A 19143-nucleotide genomic window follows, 5' to 3' on the forward strand; every position below is an offset into this window, starting at 1 on the left:
ATTGTATCATGTAACATAAGCATACCATTCAGCTGGTTTCCATCTTTAGTATGCAATTTATGGCTGGTGTAACTTGTACTCCAGACCAACTGACTAAAGATACAGTCAAAAAATTGTTATCAATTTTTTTAGCCTATTTTTAACTTTTCTACTAGGGTCTGGGCATGCTTAATTATAAAGCAGCATTTGTGTAAAACAAAAGAATTGAGCGCACACTATGAAAAACCTATTATTTAGTTGATGCTTCCCAATGTAAAAATTTATCAGATGGTTATAAAGAGAGAACAACTCTATAACTGTCTAAAGAAACTGAAAGTCTTTACAAAAACATGTTGCAAGTGATTAACGCTAATGAAAAAGTTTGATGGTACAACAACTTGCTGGTACAACATCAATCTATAATGAGTCAAAATTATCAAACACCTAAAGAGCCCCTCATCTCAAAAACAGATAACCTTAATAACAGCAAAGAGAGTTTTTACAGTCTTACAGAAAAAATACCAAAACTATATAAGAAAAAAGCTGAAAGTTAATGGTCTATATTGAAAAAAAGCAGTAGACCAAAATTTCTTCCATAATAATAAGGTAAGCATCAAAGTTGAACTAATTCAAACCGTCACATTTCAAACATGGTAGACAAGGCAGTGGATTCAAGACAGCAGAGATGTCACGTATCAGGATGGAACAGGGTTCATCAGCTATTCCCTGAAATACATATTCTCAAATCAGTGATAATGAGTGAAAGCAATCTACCAACACCCTCTAATATGCCAGCACCCTCTAATATACCAGCACCCTTTAACCAGCACCCTTTAATCCAATCGTATCAGGAAGTAAAAGTATAAAGTGTCTATCACATAAGCGATCTGTGCAGAAGAAAGCAGATCTTGCCTATTACGAGTCCACAAAGATTGGGAGACCAGTTTGTGTGTGGCTCAAAAGCATTTTACGAGTAATATAATAAAAAAAGCTATGGAAAAAAGCAAAAACGAAGGACAAATTAATATAGCACAAATATATTTTGACACAAAGTAGGAGTTACTGAATGAGAAATAATGCAACCTGCCTTAAAGGTTGACTTGCAACAAAATTCACATTACAGTTATTTGAAATCAAAAGATTCACCATGTCTTACTCTGCTGTGTTGTAGGTGCAAAATACGTGGAAATGTGATTACAAGCTCTTAAAAGCTAAACAACGAACAGTTAATCACAGCCACACGAGATCGCCGTAGTTTGGATTCTCTTTCCAAAACGGTCAAATGTGACGTAGTTGTGGTAGATGGTTTCTGTTTACACTTTCATGCAACCTTATTCGTCGAAATATTTTCACAAATATACTTCACGCATTCAATAAAACCAAGTCTTTTGTTTTTACGCGTCTGTTTTATCGTCATTGTAATGCTGTTTATTTTAGCAGCGATATCTTATTACTTACGGTAAAAATTCGTTTAATTTTTCAACCTTAGCTCGAAGGAGTACATATCATTGTCTGATATTCATAATGAGCCTGTTGGTCACCTGTGATAATCGAAAAGTGCTGCAAAAATTATTTGCAAAGTATTGGGTCACATGATCAGATTACGACTTGCCGATTAGACTAAGCTGAAACAAAACTGCAAAGTAGCGAGCATCTATATTTAATACGGGGTCTTCGGTAAAACCCGAAGTGTTTGTCATAAACTAATGCTACGATAAGTTTTATATTGAGCTTTTTATTGGCCTTTCAATTCACGTGAGAACATCATGTGACAAGACAATAACCAAGCTGTAATGACAACGTCAGAGAAATAAACAGATTCCAATCTACGGCGGCTTTTCGTTTTTGAGCTTTTATGAGCTTGTAATCACATTTCCACATATTTGGCACTTACAACACAACAGAGTAAGAAATGGTGAATCTTTTCATATCAAATAACTGTAATGTGAATTTTGTTGCAAGTCAACCTTTAAAGGCAGTCAGAGCAGACATTGATAAATGGCTGCAACAAACTGGTTCATACACTCTACATAAACCAGTTAGCAAAGTTTAAAATAGGCTATATACAGGTGTAAACTATTAATACAAATCGATCAGGTGATTATTGCAGTTTACAATGGACGATGATGGATACAAATATATATTGACTACTATCAATGTCGTTAGCAGAGAGGAGCAGGTCAAAGGTCAAAATAAATATCGTCTGCGGATTGAGTCCCACAAACCCGTACATCATAATAAGCAGAAAGTTATGCTCACAAACATAACCTAGAGAAATACAGATGCTAACGATTTCACACACAAGTATAGTGTTCAAGTTTTGTCTACTGCAATGCCCACCGATAGCGCAGTGACTGACTCTACGTTTCTGGATAAAAATCTTCTTTTTAAAACTACACCAAATGGCTTTTTTGCTTCAGGCCAACACTATGGTCAAATATGCCAGTTTCTACTCAAAAAACAATGTTATTAAAACAACACGCTAACTACCATTTGCTTTCTCTAGATCAACTGTAGAGTCAAACATGTCAGTTAGCGATCCTGCCAGCAGCATTTTACTACCCAATAGAGCACACATACAGAGTCAGCTGTAGTTATCTAATGATGTATAGAAAACTCCAAGACTAAAAGCAAGTCAATGATATTATTAGACACTCAGAAAAAGCTGAATTTGGTTTATCAGGTGCTTTATTGTGATGAAATAAATGGCAGTATAATATATAAACTCTGAGCATTGGAGACAACTACTAGGTGCAATAACTCCCTGTTCTAATTAAGCACTAATACTGTAATGACGTACATGCAGTGTTACTACAAGTATGACAGTAGAAAATACTGTAGTTCCCCAACTATATGCACAGGAAGCTGGCATCACACACTCATACAACACTATGACGATTGTTTCTAAATATTATTATGAACAGATTGTGAGTAGGGTAACTGGATAACATAACATATATTATAAGAGTGGAGTTCACATGCTGTTTCAGTTTTCATATCAAGGTCTACAAATAGAGATCAATCACACTCAGCTATAATTGGATTTGTATTCTTCATCACCTGATGTATCCTTGTTCACACAATCGGGGCACAGATCCATACATGGTAGACCATTTTGAGCGGCAGGAACACCTTCCATTTAGACAATTTTGACCTCATATATTTGTAGTATACAGCCTAAAACAGAAATAAATCTTTGAAAGTTTTAATAGAACTAACATGAGTTGAGACCATGAGAGTTGTCGTAAATTTATTCAGCATATCTGAAAACCTCTTCTCAAACTTTAGCAGTGTGTTTTGTACCTTGCCCAATAACTAAGGTCAGTTTTGTAGGGATTTTACGTAATACAAACAGTAAAATACCTGTAATTGCCTAATCCATTCTAAGATCTTTTCAAACTCACAGTTGTGATCTTTCCAAAAAAAACTGCACTTACTTATTTAATTTGAAGATACAGTAAATGTAGTATTAATGTTTTGTATCGACAAGTTTTTTACTTTTCTTATCAATTTCACTCGGTTTATGGTTCATGACAAAATTAACAAAATTAAATTAATTAAATTAAAAAAATGACAAAATTCACATTACAGTTATTTGGTATCAAAAGGTTCACCATGTCTTACTCTGCTGTGTTGTAGGTGCAAAATACGTAGAAATGTGATTACAAGCTCTTAAAAGCTCAAAAACTAACAGTTAATCGCGGCCATCACCAAAAACGTTGTAATTTGGAATCTCTTTATTTCGATAACGTACTAAAGCAGTGGTTAGCTTTTTGACACGTGATGTTATCACAGGAAATAAAAGGCTCAATATAAAACGTTCCGTATCAGTAATTTATGACAAACACTTTTGGTTCTACCGGAAAGCCCATATCAAATATAGATGCTCGCCACTTTACAGTTTCATTTCAGCCTGGTCTAATCATCTAGTCATAACCTGATCATGCGACCCATATTTCCTGCCAAATATCATGGACAGCTTCTGCATCATTTTTCGACTATCACAGGTGACCAACAGGCTCGTCATGTTTATCAAAGGATGATATGCTCTCCTTCGAGCTAAGATTAAAAAAATAAACGAGTTTTCACGGTAGGTTTTGAAATAACAGTGCTCAAAGTAACAGCATTACAATGATGATGAAATAGCCTCGTAAGAACAATAGACATGGTTTCATTAAATGCGTGAAGTATATTTGTGAAAATATTTCGACGAATGAGGTTGCATGAAACTGTAAATAGAAGCCATCGTGTTCAGTTACGTCCCATTTGAGCCGTTTTGGAAAGAGAATCCAAACTACGGCAGTTTCGTGATGACTGCAAATTAACTGTTCGTTTTTGAGCTTTTAAGAGCTTGTAATCACATTCCCACATATTATGCTCCTACAACACAACAGAGTAAGACATGGTAAATCTTTTGATGCTAAATAACTGTAATGTGAACTTTGTTGCAAGTCAACCTTTGAAGAGAGTCACCTTAAATGTCAATTTACATCAGTTCTTTTCATTGTAGAAATCATTGTCGGGTAAAATATTGTAAAATATTTTATGTATTTAATAGTAAAACAAGAATATGGCTTTACTATTCGTATTAGGAGGAGTATCTGTCCAACCGCCAGTCGCCAGGGATTAAGGTTAGGATAAAGGATAGCTCTCGACGAAACACTAGTGACATCAAGTTTGGTATATCGACACTCAGACACCTGCACCAATTAATCGCCTTCAAGTTGTTTACGAATAATTGTGTGGCTACATACTTTCTGTGCATTGTCGAAACGCCTGATGATCTCTAACGACAAACTAGATTGTCAGGGTACTAGTATATATTAAAGAGAAAGCCCTATATGTACGCCATTTTATCTTTTAAGTGCAACAAGAAATGTCGATATTTTAGTGTTAACTACGAGATTCTCGCTTAGTTATTATTATCAATTATTAAACATCGTGTGGAATTTGCACTATAGGAGGTACATGTTATAGGAACGTCTAATGAACAGTGATATCATTTCTATAAAGGAAGATAGTAAAACAATCCTAGTGTTTAGGTGATACTATAACTACTCCTTTATCCTTTATGATCCGTTAAATCTATAAAACAACCAGACTCATAGGGTAATGTTAGTTTCAGTAATTTGTACTAAAAGTGGGTAATGCTGGCCTTGCTTGATTGAGTTAGTATGCAAAACTATGGTCTACCTTGCGACATTGTGACAAAAACATGACCTTGATATGCTATGTCAGGAAATTTTCAATCTTACGATACCATGTCAAGACATGACCTAGTTTGAAAGACTAAGCACGACCTATTTTGAAGTAAGCGTGACAAACCTTAGGCACACAGCTCACGCATAAGATATTTTCCTCCTCATCAACAGAAAAAACCTTCGCAGGTGTAGAAGGGGAGAAGGTCTTGAATTGTTTCATTGCATTATCTAGAGCCTTATCATTAGAACCCACTTTGAATCTATGCACGAGGTAGGGGGCATCAGGTCGTGACCTTACCAGCTCCTTAGCCTCCTCACCAACCTACAACCAGTATAGATATAGAATTATATAGCCTTGTCTACGCTACTTCTGGTAAAATGATGGTTCTACAACTAATAGCCTCGCTTTCTCAAGTTACCTCCCCTTCCTCTAACGGTTTCTCTCTGTAACTTAAACAAAGGATTTGGTAGTGTTATCCACCAATATAGACCATGTGTAGAGTGCACGAGTAGACAAAACAATAACAGTAAAAGTGGCTGCTTGCCAATGTAGAAGAAGATAAAGCCGAAGGTTCCAAATTTTTAAAGTAGAAGAAGATAAAGCTGAAGGTTCCAAATTTTTATTGTAATGAGTCAGCAAACAGAACTGACACTTATGCAGCAGGTGCTCTTAAACACCTGTTAATTCAAGACTTCTAAAGAATCAGTCTTCCACACACATTCAGCCTAATGAGCAGTTGTTATTTAGTGGACTGTTACTACCAAACATTGCTTGAACTCCCATCACAACATACCTTTGTAACAATAGCTCCCTTTTGGCTCCTTTTTATGTCACCCATTTTATTCTTGAGAGATAGCGGCCAGTTGCACTAATTGTCACTAATATACTGTGAAGTATGGGCAGAGCCAACTTCCATTGTAGCCTTTGAATCTGAAATCAAGTAAATTAGATATATTGAACTGATCAACCTATGCATAGCACCCCACCTGACACAAGGAAAGAGGTAGTTTGAAATGATAACTATAAACTGATTAACCTATGCATGGTGTCACACCTGACACAAGGAAGAAGGTAGTCTGAAATGACAACTATGAACTGATCAACCTGTGCATGGTATCACACTTGACACAATGAAGCAGGTAGTTTGAAGTGGCAACTATGAATTGATCAACCTATGCATGGCATAACAGCTGACTTGAAGATAAAGGAATCATAGATGCTTCTGCCTAGATTTGCAGCCCAGACATTAAATAAAATGGCTCATGACATGGCAGAGGAAACACAAATTCATTTTTTACATACACTCCACCATGACTAAATAAATATGCTGCCGCAATATGAGAGAATATAGCAGCAGCAATACAGTTGTAGCTAATTGGCGATATTTGAATCAGACCATAGGAAGGCAAATCATATTTAGAGTAAAGTATTTTGCCTTCATCTTCACTAAATTGTATGATACATACCACAACTCAAACTGCATGTGGTATTTATTATATAAAACAGGGTCATCGAGTGAGTGAAACAAGGAAGTGTTGACAGCATTTCATAACTCAGACGCTGTGGTGTACCTTCTCTGCCATGTGACCTGTACTTCCAATTATGTGACATGTGCCTTTGGCTATTGCTTCCTCGGAAACGATCACGACTGTTCCAATATGGCTGCTGTTCTGCAAATGAGTTCCGCTACAAAACTCGACTGATGTTGTGACAGCAGCTGGTCAGTTTATTCCAAGCAATAGAACACTTACAGGGTCACAGTATGTCTGTAAGGGCAAAAAATATGAATAACAATTAATATACATGTACAATGATCTTGAACAAAACTGTTTGACTCTAGAAATATATGTAATTCAAGGAGAGATTTATCTGTGAACAACTCATTAGCCCTAGTACCCCCGTTTCTAACGTATTCACAAAGATTTTTAAAATACCTAAACCCGCTTAATCAGCACAACAGCAAAATACTCAGTCTATAACCTGCGCATCTCACTACAGATCAATATGACCAACTAATGTTTACCCAGGAGGCATGCAAATACACAGATACAACTTGTCAATGAGGCTATGAGATGGAATGGCTGACTTGGTCAACTAACCAGGATTGAAAAAACCACGGTTTTTATGAAAAAACCGAATAAACCAGGTTTTTTTGGTTTAAACTGGTTTTTATGGTTTAAACAGGTTTTTTATGGTTTAAACCGGTTTTTATGGTTTTTATAATTTTACCAAGGTTTTTACAAATTTAAGTCTAATTAACATCACTTACTATAGCTGCATGATTGAGTATTGAACATACATATGTGAAATCATCTGTTAAGGATGGTACTGTGGGAGTTGTTATGGGAAAAAGAAGAGAAAACATAATTATAGAAATTTCAGAATGAACCTTTAGTCAAACATGATTTAAGAAATACAGAGCAGAAATCCTATCACATAAAGTGAATATTTTACATACAGCTCGACGTATAAGTAGGAATTTTAATCCCAGTGATTAGTCGTGTGGTAGTGAAGAGCAGAGCATAATGTAGAAGCATTGCTAGTGTTTGGAGCTGTGGCAGATGACTCGACTTCTATCACTTTGAATACTAGCATCACTGTCTAAATTGGTGTTTTCAGCTTGACATTTCGCTACGTGAGCTTTAAGCCTATCTGTGTGAACTTGCGTTACGACAACACACTCATTACAATTTGCCTCAAAATCTTTGCCTTTTGCAGTTCGAGTGAAAAAGTGCCAAATGGGATCATGTTTGAGAGGCATGTCGGAAATTCAAAGCACAACTTTAACTTTTCAAAACACAAAAAACTTGATAAGCTGAATTCTAACAATCAATGGTTTCAACTGGATTTAAACCGAGTGGTTTAAACCTTTGGTTTAAACCAGTTTGGTTGAACCGGTTGGCTCGATTTAAACCGAGCCAACCCTTATTATGTCATTAACAAACCATATTTTATTGTAATTGTAGCAAAAGTAACTTGATTTAGCTATTACTTGCTAATTATTCCACATTTACATTTAAACACTTTTATAGTTGTTTTATTTTGTTTCTTAATTTGTTTGACCGGCACAAAAATTGTTCCTCATGATATGAAGTTTGAAAGTTACAGTTGTTTGACAAAGTTTGAAAACCTTTACAGTTGTTTTATTTTTTTCTCCTAATTTATTTAAACTGCACAAAACATTTTTCTCATGATATGAACTTTAAAATTTAGAAGGGTAACTGCTGTTATGTTAAAAAAAAAGTTTTCTGTGCAAAGACTTTTATTACCCGGGCATCCACCTAATTATATGTCACGGTCAGTTTCACTGTTAATCACATAATTTGTAAAATTTGAAATTTCTGTATAAAATTCGATAAAGATTGTCATATTACCCTTCTTATAGTAACAATACATTATTGTTATTGTTATTGCAATACATAATTGTTATTATTTTTATTATCGTAACAAAATATATTACATGTTTGTTTCCTAAGCCATTCTAAAAGGAATCTGCTCCAAGTTTTAATATAGTTCATCTATATCTTGTAATGTGGTTAGAAGCGGAGTAGGCCTAATGTCAAACATAAAAACAAATGCAAAAACACTGATCAAGGTTATGTACACTTACTCGCTGTTTACAGATCAGTAAAGGTAAATTAGTCATCTAAGGTTAGTGATATGTTAATATGAAACTGGCAGGTGAAAATCTTTGGTGAACTCGAACCTGGTTCATGCCTGCATTGGCAAAGAGTAGAGTTGGATCCTCATGTGGTATAACTGATGAAGAGTGAACATAAAGATGATCCTGCTGTTTCACAAAGTAATCTATGAAAGTTCTCCTAACTTCATCACTTGACCATTTTATATCTGACATCTGCAAGGATCAAAGGAAGAAGCTAACAGATGCCTGTGTTAAGAATAGTGCATCTTATTCACATTAAATACACTAGGAGTTGTGTACCTATGCAGTCTATTCAAAACTTCTCAAACATATCATTGGTCGATTTGTAACAGATATGATTTTAAAACTTGTGTGTGAGGGAGTTTTTATCAACACACACTATTGGCAGGACAGTTGTGCCCTGAAAGATCTGTCTGGAAGATCGAAGGAACTTGCTAGAAGAAGCTGCTGAAACTCACTGAAACTGACTGGATGATCGAAGGAACTTGTTGACTGTGGAGACTGCAACAGGTCTTATGCTAGTTTCAGCGAAAATATGTGGTTTCAGTGAGTATATGTGGTTTCAGTGAGTATATTTGGTTTCAGTGAGTATATGTGGTTTCAGTGAGTATATGTGGTTTCAGTGAGTATATGTGGTTTCAGTGAGTATATGTGGTTTCAGTGAGTATATGTGGTTTCAGTGAGTATATGTGGTTTCAGTGAGTATATGTGGTTTCAGTGAGTATATGTAGTTTCAGTGAGTATATGTGGTTTCAGTGAGTATATGTGGTTTCAGTGAGTATATGTGGTTTCAGTGAGTATATGTGGTTTCAGTGAGTATATGTGGTTTCAGTGAGTAGATGTGGTTTCAGTGAGTATATATGGTTTCAGCGAGTATATGTGGTTTCAGTGAGTATATGTGGTTTCAGTGAGTATAGGCCTATGTAGTTTCAGTGAGTATATGTGGTTTCAGTGAGTAGATGTAGTTTCAGTGAGTATATGTGGTTTCAGTGAGTATATGTGGTTTCAGCGAGTATATGTGGTTTCAGTGAGTATATGCTAGTTTTATTGAGTCTTTGTGGTTTTAGAACTATGGACCATAAAGGTACAGCAACAATGTCTAATCTAAGGTAAACAGCTGTCTTTGGTATAGTTTATTACCTGCACTTAAGATATGGAGTAAGATGTAGGACAATTAGTCATTATAATTGTCCTACATCACCCACTCATTGATCCAATTGACTACAGTACACACCATCAAACAATACTCAAATAATCAGCAGCATTGTTTTGGTGTATGAGAGATTGGTTGCAAAAAACACAACATTTTTCAATGAAGCAAAGAATTTACTCCTTTATTGATTAATCATTTGAGTATGGATCGATGGATCAAGTAAATGAGTTTGCTATTTTTGTACTTTTTTTTTCTTCAGGTTTGAGATTTTTTGTAGCTTCAGAAGTTCTTTGATATTTTGACTCACTAGCAGACCCTATCCAGCATTCAGTGTCGTATTTGCAAGAGTTAAGTTGCAAGCTGTTAAGATGACTTAACAACTTGTACCAAAAGGCCTTGGATACAAAAGGCCTGTATTCCTTACATGTATTACATACCATATGCAAGAACATATCATTGCGAAGCATATTCACTTACATTTTGCCTCTAAAAACATATTGGTTGACTCTCAGCGTGGCTTTCGAAGTGATCGATAATGCAAAACTCAATTAATACAGACATTTAATGATTTGGTTTTAAGTCGGGAACAAAACGCGTTTGCCTAAAGCAAACGCGTTTTGTTCTAAAGCGTTTGCCTCTGCCAATCATAGGAAGATGATATTTAAATTATATAAACTAGGCATAAATTCACAGATTGTCCACTGGGAAGGGCCGTATTGTTCTATGAAGCAAAATTTCAGCACCCAGAATGGCCAAACGGTGATTTTCTCGTTGTTTAGTGTCGACAATGTTCGGACGAAAGGTGCGAATGTATTGTGCAGAGCCCGTTTTCAGGATATTACTAGTGGTTTCAAACCTAGCGAATCCATTTCGACACCATTTTTTACTGCTGAGAAGGAAACGGAAAACAGATGTTTCGGTTTTGTCTGTTTTGGGTTCACATATTTAATGATAACGATTAAGTTTGAATGTGCTAGACGCTGTTGAACTGACGAAGAGTTTTGATTTTGGCGACTACCATAAATTCTGGACTTTCAAAACATTTACTTCCACTTAAAATGAATATTTTGGTAGTTAAGGGAAGCCAACTACTTATGGGATCATGTAGAATAATTCTTGGTTTGCTTTACTAGCCTTATTGCAGTTTTACGAAATATGCTGACGATAGTCACTTGACTGATTACAATTTGCAAATGATATTTGAAACGTTTTCTTTATTATTATTATTATTGTTATATTGCCGCTACGCAAAGCAGATGTGTTTAGAACTATCTTGAAACTTTGAAAAAAAAATTAATTTGCCGCGAGCTTTCTTCTTATTGCTCATATATCAAGTACGCTTGCTAATTTTTTTCACACTATCTTTACGTGGAAACATCTGCTTCATTGCAAGGAAATCAACTCAGGATTTTCTGAGGCTGCATACATGTAACAGCTGATTTAAACTTTTCGTAATTTTGTGTTTTTCTTTTTTTATTATCTGCTTGACAAGCTCTAGTCACGTATTATATGTCTATAATTTGTTTGCTTAGTGAGCTATGTTATTATCTATATTTGCATAGAAGTATTTTTTGTATAGTTTTCATTTTATGCTCACTCATTGAACCTGTTTTATCCATGGGTAAGGGTAGTACCATCAGCACCACACCTGATCACCCCAGGCGTGAGAAGAATCTCTAACTTTATCAAATTCAAAATCTGTCATCTTCAAATTTAAATAATCTTTAGAAAATAACTCTGATATCACATTGAACTTTGAGTCACTCAGTGATTGGTGCTCTTATTATAGATATAGATAGCTCAAGTTAGTTTCATTGTTCTACCATTAGTTCTTCCCAGCAGAATCACAAACCTTCTAATATTCAATTTTAAATAATCTTTAGTCTTTTATTTATAGATTTGCTGTTTAGAGTTTATTATCAAATCTTAATCAATAATCATAATATTTTTCTTTCTTACCCCTGGCACAAGTTTACATACCACATGACATGTATTCAATAATTCGTACGGAAGGTAATACACAGCAATCTTCATGATTTTTGAGAAATTTTTTTAGTACTGCGCTTGCTTGTATAAGGTGTAATAATACCATTAAAACTGCTTTTAGATAGGGTTTCTTGTGTGTGTTCTGTAAAATTTTTTCGATATTTGGGAGGGCGTTGCAGCCCTTCCGAACCCGCCGGCCTCTCGGGCCTACAGCCCTCACAAGTTGTCTAAGGGGGCTACTCAAGATATTGGCAGAGGCATCCTAAAAATGAACAATACAGCCCTGCCACTGGGTTGAGAACTTTCTCACAAATCGCATGCAGGTAGTCGTGATCGATCGAGAAGAGTCTTCTTGGTGTGATATTTTGTCTGGTGTGCCTCAAAGTTCAGTGTTGGGTCTACTTCTCTTTTTGTTATATATCAATGACCTGCCTTCGCAAATACCTCCGAATGTCGATTGTTCGCAGATGATGCTTTGCTCTACAATACTAGAGCAAATTCGTTAGTTTTACAAAATGACCTCAATAAACTACAATCTTGGACCTGTGATTGGCAGTTGTTTTTCAATTTCTCAAAATGTTCAGTGCTTTATGTGAGAGAAATAAATTCTCAACAGGAATTTCACTTACATAATGGTAAGGCTTAAAAATGTAAATTCACATCCATATCTGAACTTAGTTGTAACCTTAAATGGGATGAACGCATAAACAACATAATGGCCGAAGCCTCTAGACTATTAGGCATGTTACGCAGAGTGTTAAAAACTGCAGACACATAAAAAAGAAAGGTTGCTTATAAGACTTTGATAAGACCTGGACTAGAATATTGATGCCAAGTTTGAGATCCATACCTAATGGGAGATATAAATAAATTAGAAAAAATTCAAAACAAAGCACTGCGCTTCATATTTAGATTGAGAGGTCAGGTTAGTTTTTTCAAAGCTACGGGAAGACACAGACATTGTTTCATAAGAAGGGAAAAGAGTGTCTTTGTTTTTTAGAGTAAAACCTAGTGAGGTTATACGAGATACATACAATAACACACCAAAACACTCATATGATACACGCCAACCTTTGGGTATTTTTGTACCAACAATTAAAACAAACGCGCTTTTGAATTCGTTTTGGCCTCGTACTATAAGGGATATCCGCCCAGGGTTGACACTCTAAAAGAAACACCCACCTGGATAGGCCAGACTTGAATATTGTACCCCCAATCACCTGGTTGGTAAATTTGAATTTGGATATTGTACAGCAATCACCTGGTTGGTCAATTTGAAATACACCCCCTAAACACTGGGAGTTCCTTAGAAGGCACCCAGGTTCCATGCTCCGCCAAACATCCAATATGATTCATGCATTAATAAAGCAGAAACAAGCTACAAACAAAATTCAGTTTTATTTAAATACGTTTTTAATTCAGATTTTTTGTTTGTTTAGTATGGCAAAACGATCAGTTTTTTCTTCTGAAAACGGCTGATTTTTTGTTGCTAACAGAGACAAAAATATTGTAGTTTACTATTGGTAAAAAAATTGAACAAAGAAAGGCTAACCAAAAATCATTTTATAAAAACCATTTGTGTGGCGACATAGTAGTCGCTCTGCCCACTAACATCAGTATCGCAAAATGACAAAAATATCGCTATGCCTGCAAAAGGGTTAATAAAACTGATTCCAAACATCAACCATCAGATCATCATTTTAATTTACAAAGGAAAACAATGAATATCGATGAAAGAAATATATCATTAATTCTGAGTATACTGCTAAAGGGTTGCTAAGATGATGCAGTGTCGACTGTCTCTTTTCCCTTCCTTTCCTGTCAGCAAGCATGCAGATTTTATTGCAATCTGGATTAAAATGAAGATTGTGAACTTTCGGTGCAATTTCTTGGTATTACTTTGGCTGAATAAAACCTCAATGAACATGGGCCCTTTTAGTGGCTTGGTTGTGGAAACCCCCCTAAAGTAGCAAATTCACTGGCAAGTCTGAAACCCCCCCCCCCCCCAAAACGTGATTTTGGGCCGAACCTAATAGGCCTTTTGGGGGAGTATCAGCCCTGGGGATATCCGAGAGAAAATTGTAGATTGCACTGAATAAATGTATATATGGCGCCTTACAGTGCCTGGCGTGGCGCATTCACAACTCGAGTTGTACAACTCGAGTTGCACAACTTGAGTTGTGAACACGCAACGCGATTTTTCAAAAATAAGGTGCAATATATTGGTATTACGGTAGCATAACCGTATATCTGGTTATATTAACAATGGTACATCAATAGGCACCCGTTAGCTAATAGAAATTAAACTATGTATGTACTGTAAAACTAGAACTAAATAGCGAATTATAGTGTGTCGAGTTTGCAACTCGAGTTGTACAACTCGAGCTACACAACTCGAGTTGTACAACTCGAGTTGCAAACTCGAGTTGTGTAAATATAACTCGAGTTGTACACTGAAGTTGCACAACTCGAGTTCATCAAAACCCAAGCCGAGTTCTTTCAACAACAACTGGAGTTAAACAACTCGGCTTGAGAACATCTCATCATTTCATTTTCTCTAGCTACGGTATATTTTTATATGGAATTTTTTGGTGCATCAGTAAACGTTGTCGACCTAATTTCTATGTTGGTTTACTTTCGGTGTTCATTCAGTTTCTTGTCAGGTTCTAGAGAGATAACTCTTTTTTTCATTTGAAAAAAAAGTGGCCCAGCTCCCACATAGATTGTTCTTTAGTTTGCTTTTTACATTCTACAATTGTTTTTGTCTCGTTATATTTATAGAAACAAATACGCGCAAATGTCGCCAATATATATAATTTAAATGTGTATATATATTTAAATTATTATTATTACATTTCTGTAAATGAGACACCCCAATTACTCACTTTGCTTTTTTTACGAACCCGTGTTAGTTTTGCGTAACACAACTCGAGTTGATCAAAAACCCAGGCCGAGTTGTACAACACGGCAACTCGAGTTGCGAACATGCTGTTGTATAATCGAGCTGGTGGGCCGCGGGCTACGCTAATGCCCGAGGTCATGGTAGTTACAGGTAGTTACGAGAGGTCACGGGAAGTACGAGAGGTTACGGGAAGTACGAGAGGTTACAGGAGTATAAAGGCGTGGGGAGATTGGGAGAGCTTCCTTCTTGGCATCAACCGCATGTGAGTACGCACGTTTATATAACATGGCGCAGTTGACGAAGCTCTGATTTTTTTTTCTTGTTTTGTTATCATTAGCGATAATTTTTCTGGTTGCGGGTAAGTTAAAACGGTTGAAGAGACCCTTTCACGGGCGTGCAGGTGAGGTTACGTGAGGTAGGGTAGTGTTGTGAGGTGTAGTAGCGGTGAAGTAGCGGCGTTGGTGAGGTGTAATTATTTATTACATATTCGGAGGTGGGAGTTACACTAATTATACGAGTGGGGTAGAGTGTATTTGTGGCGAGGGAGATATTGTATCGGGTAGAGATGGAGAGTGGGTTTCCGAAGCTGGTGTTTGGAGAGCACGGTGATGGGTCGTGGGAGAGATTCATAGAGGAGATGAATTTATGTATTGAGAGTGCTGTTGAGCGAAGAGGTTACGAAGGTGAAGGAGGCGATAGACGCCCTATTATGAGAGGTAGAGCTAGGTTAGTGCCACTATTGAGAGCTATTGGGCACAGTGGTAGAGAAGTATTGAGGGGTGCAGGGTTTGACGTAGATGGCGTAAATTCTACTTATGAAGGGGCAGTGGAGGTTTTACAGGGTTATTATGGTAGACAGGAGAGTATGTTCGTAAAGGGGCATAAGTTCCTTACGGCTAGGCAGACACTTGGGGAAAGTGATAGAGAGTTTTTACAACGGGTAGAGAGTTTGAGCAGATATGCAGAGGTGACTAACGATAATGATAGGGTAAGGTTTGCCCTTATTGTGGCGATTAACGGGTTGAGAGATAGAGAAGTAAGTAGAGAGTTAATGAAGAATGCCAATCTTACTTGGGCGTTATTGCAGGAGGCATTGAGGGCTCGTGAAATGGCCAACAGCTCTGATAGATTTTTGAGAGGTGAGGGTAGAAGTACCGATTTAAAGAGTGAGGTTAAGAGAGAAGTAGCAAAGGTATCAGAGTTTGATAGCCGAGTGCAGTACAGGAGTAATGATAGAGATAGAAGTTATGATTCAGCAGGTAGATCTTCCCCTAGGGGTAGCCCTAGGAGTAGTAGAGAGTATTATGGTAGTGAAGAGCAAGGTACTAGTAGATATGGGACAAGAGGAAGGGAGTATCACAAGGACAGTGACAGTAGAAAGTATAGAGATAATAGCAGGGAGAGGCATGTCTCTAGATATAGAGCAGGCAGTAGAGAAGGCAGTGAAGGTAGAGTATGCTACAATTGCAAACGTAGTGGGCATGAGATGAGGAGTTGTCCCTCCATTAAATGTTTTTGTTGTGGACAGCGAGGACATGTATCCCGTTATTGTAGGGATAGGAGAGAAGTAGGTTATGACAGGCGAGGTAGTAGCAGGAGGTTAGGAGGTAGCCGTGATAGTAGCTATGAGCGATATGGCAGCAGGGATATTAGTAGGGAGAGGTACAGGGGCCGAGAAAGCCCCCGCGAGATGAGGGACAAGTCTAGTAGGTACAGGGACAAAAGTATGGATAGGTTTGAGGGGGAGAAGTATAAGGAGAGGTGCGAGACGAGCCAGTATGATGAAAGGTACCGGGATAATAGTAAGGGCAGAAGTGTTAGATTCTCTGGTTATAGAGATAAATATGGTGAAGATCAATGACTAGGCCAGGGAATTGTGCAGTATTTAGAAGTTAATGGAGTAAATGTAGAGTTTACGTTTGATACTGGGGCTGAGGTGTCTATGGTAACCGAGGCAACAGCCAATAAGTTGAACCTACGGTTAAAGAAACCGTCGACAGTTTTAGAAACTGCTGATGGTAGTGAGCTAAAAGTGGTTGGAAGTGTAATAGTTCATGTGGAAAGTAAAGACAGGCATATGGATGCTGAAGTTCATGTGGTGAAAAGATTGAGAATGAACTTCTTGGGCATAACTGAGTTGAAGCAGCTTAAATTATTTGCTGTTGTAAATGCGTTATGCGAAAGTAAGTTTGAGGCTGTTAAGGAGTGTAGAAGTATTAAGCCAGTTGAGCCGTTTTCGTCAAGAACCATTATTGCTGGGTCAAGTTATGTTTCAGATGATGTCGAGTTGCAAAACCTGACAAATAAGTCTGACAGAGAGAGCGAAGTTAAGAGAGGTCACACGGGTCAAGATTGGTGTACTTGCAAAACCAAGGAAGTGAAGAGTGGCGGATATGTGGAAATTGGTAGCCAACAGGGGACAGCCCGGGGCGCCAGGGATGTGCGGGTGTCTATGGGGTGTGATAGAGAACAGAGTCACGATGAGGTAAGGGAAGGTGCTGAGAAAGTAGCTAAACCAGTGTCTGTAATGGAAAAGGTTTGCTCTTTTTTAGCCGAGATATCCAGCAATGGAAGGTTAGACAGAGAAGGTCATGAGAAAAAGGTAGCGGCGATTGAGAGAGAGGAAAGGGAGGTGCGGAGGAAGTCGAAAGAGAAATTAGCTAAGCTGAAAGCCAAACGGGAGGCAGCAGTCATGGAGTTGGAAAATGTCAAGGCATTCAGGGTAGTGGTGCAGGAGTTAGCCGAGGTTCAGAGGAGAGTTGCTAGTAGCAGACCTGCACTGGTTGCAGGTGAGGTCGAGCTAGATAGGTCTGGGCCTATGCCAACTCCCAGCTCTGTGGTGCCATCCCCTGTGCAGCCGGTTACAGCCCAGGTGGAGACCTCCCACAGGAAGCCTGTCGAGCCTGCCTCTTATTGGGGAGAGCGAGGTAAAGACGGAAGAGACGGAGATGAGGTTGAGGAGTCATTACTGACCCAACCAAAAGACTCCGGGCTTGTCAGGGTTGGTGGAAGTAGTGTTGGAGATGTTGGTGGAAGGAGTGTTGGTAGTGACTGGTCACGGTAAAAGTATTGGTAGCGGCGGAGGTCAGAGTGATGAAAAAGCCAGTGCAGACTGGCAATGGAGCTGGCAGTAGCGAGAAGAGTACACTGATTTATACAACAGTGAGAGTGGAGGATCAGGAGAGTGAGGAGAGTAGTGCGGCCGGGTACGACAGCAGCCCCGGGTTGCTCGGGAGTGATGGTACGCAGGAGGTGTCGATGGAGGAAGACCTGGGTTAAAGCGTAAGGTAAACTTCACCAGCAAGGTGAGTTGATGAATGAGTCCCAATGTATTTCTGGAAGGTTAGTGGCCCATACAAAAAAGAAAAGAAAAAGGGCATGTTGTATAATCGAGCTGGTGGGCCGCGGGCTACGCTAATGCCCGAGGTCATGGTAGTTACAGGTAGTTACGAGAGGTCACGGGAAGTACGAGAGGTTACGGGAAGTACGAGAGGTTACAGGAGTATAAAGGCGTGGGGAGATTGGGAGAGCTTCCTTCTTGGCATCAACCGCATGTGAGTACGCACGTTTATATAACACATGCAACGCGAGGCACTTTAAGGCGCCATATGTATATACTTGTGGCTTTTGTATTTTGGTCATAGAATAATAGGTAAATATGGATGCATATGTATAAAAATGACATATTCATAAATGAGTTCTCAGGTTTTTTGCCTCATATTGAGGATCTTAGTGAGAAAACTCCATTCTATTTCTGACTTAAACTGGTTTGCAATCGGTCTTTCAGGCTATGTGTAGATGGCGCTCCACGAATCTCAAAAATGTTTGATTATGGGCTCTTTCCATTAATAAGGCTTATTATAATGTAGTACTTTATTGCAATAAATTATGTAATCCATAATAGCTAGCTGTGTCAATCAATTTAATTAAATATCTTAAATTTTCACTGCTACTACCTACGTGAGCGATGCTTTACAGAGCTTAGCGGAGCGGTACTTGAAATAGACTAAGAACTAGGTGTTGTATAATCGAGCTGGTGGGCCGCGGGCTACGCTAATGCCCGAGGTCATGGTAGTTACAGGTAGTTACGAGGTTACGGGAAGTACGAGAGGTTACAGGAAGTACGAGAGGTTACAGGAGTATAAAGGCGTGGGGAGATTGGGAGAGGCTTCCTTCTTTACATCAACCGCATGTGAGTACACACCGTTTATATAACATGGCGCAGTTGACGAAGCTCTGATTTTTTTTCCTTTTTTG

General features: G+C 38.0%; 2 protein-coding genes across 2 annotated transcripts; one reads left to right on the forward strand and one right to left on the reverse strand.

The window, feature by feature from the left end:
* Positions 1-284: 284 nt before the first annotated feature.
* LOC137394633 (alanine--tRNA ligase, cytoplasmic-like) lies at positions 285-18878 on the reverse strand. The gene is made up of 7 exons (XM_068081383.1): positions 18847-18878; positions 8888-9037; positions 6753-6947; positions 5975-6111; positions 5305-5502; positions 3040-3156; positions 285-705 (listed from the first exon to the last, which is right to left on the reverse strand). Exons 4-6 carry the CDS (start codon positions 6017-6019, stop codon positions 3055-3057), a joined length of 345 nt encoding a protein of 114 aa, XP_067937484.1. The 5' UTR covers positions 6020-6111; positions 6753-6947; positions 8888-9037; positions 18847-18878; the 3' UTR covers positions 285-705; positions 3040-3054.
* LOC137394493 (pre-mRNA-splicing factor 38B-like) lies at positions 15452-17690 on the forward strand. Its single transcript, XM_068081217.1, has 5 exons — positions 15452-15612; positions 16441-16688; positions 17163-17381; positions 17439-17632; positions 17676-17690. Exons 1-5 carry the CDS (start codon positions 15452-15454, stop codon positions 17688-17690), a joined length of 837 nt encoding a protein of 278 aa, XP_067937318.1.
* Positions 18879-19143: the final 265 nt, after the last annotated feature.

Source organism: Watersipora subatra, chromosome 4 (genome assembly GCF_963576615.1).
Source record: "Watersipora subatra chromosome 4, tzWatSuba1.1, whole genome shotgun sequence".
In the NCBI taxonomy this organism is placed as follows: Eukaryota; Metazoa; Bryozoa; class Gymnolaemata; order Cheilostomatida; family Watersiporidae; genus Watersipora; species Watersipora subatra.

What these genes read in the sequence shown, in the direction of transcription:
- LOC137394493 (XM_068081217.1), top strand. Translation starts at nt 15,452, where the DNA reads ATGGAGAGTGGGTTTCCGAAGCTGGTGTTTGGAGAGCACGGTGATGGG. An exon ending in ATTATGAGAGGTAGAGCTAG is followed by an intron (nt 15,613 to 16,440) that starts GTTAGTGCCACT and finishes CCGTTATTGTAG; the next exon opens with GGATAGGAGAGAAGTAGGTT. An exon ending in TCACGATGAGGTAAGGGAAG is followed by an intron (nt 17,382 to 17,438) that starts GTGCTGAGAAAG and finishes GCTCTTTTTTAG; the next exon opens with CCGAGATATCCAGCAATGGA.
- LOC137394633 (XM_068081383.1), bottom strand. Translation starts at nt 6,019, where the DNA reads ATGGGTGACATAAAAAGGAGCCAAAAGGGAGCTATTGTTACAAAG. An exon ending in AGGGAGCTATTGTTACAAAG is followed by an intron (nt 5,503 to 5,974) that starts GTATGTTGTGAT and finishes TACTGGTTGTAG; the next exon opens with GTTGGTGAGGAGGCTAAGGA. An exon ending in GCGTGAGCTGTGTGCCTAAG is followed by an intron (nt 3,157 to 5,304) that starts GTTTGTCACGCT and finishes TTTCTGTTTTAG; the next exon opens with GCTGTATACTACAAATATAT.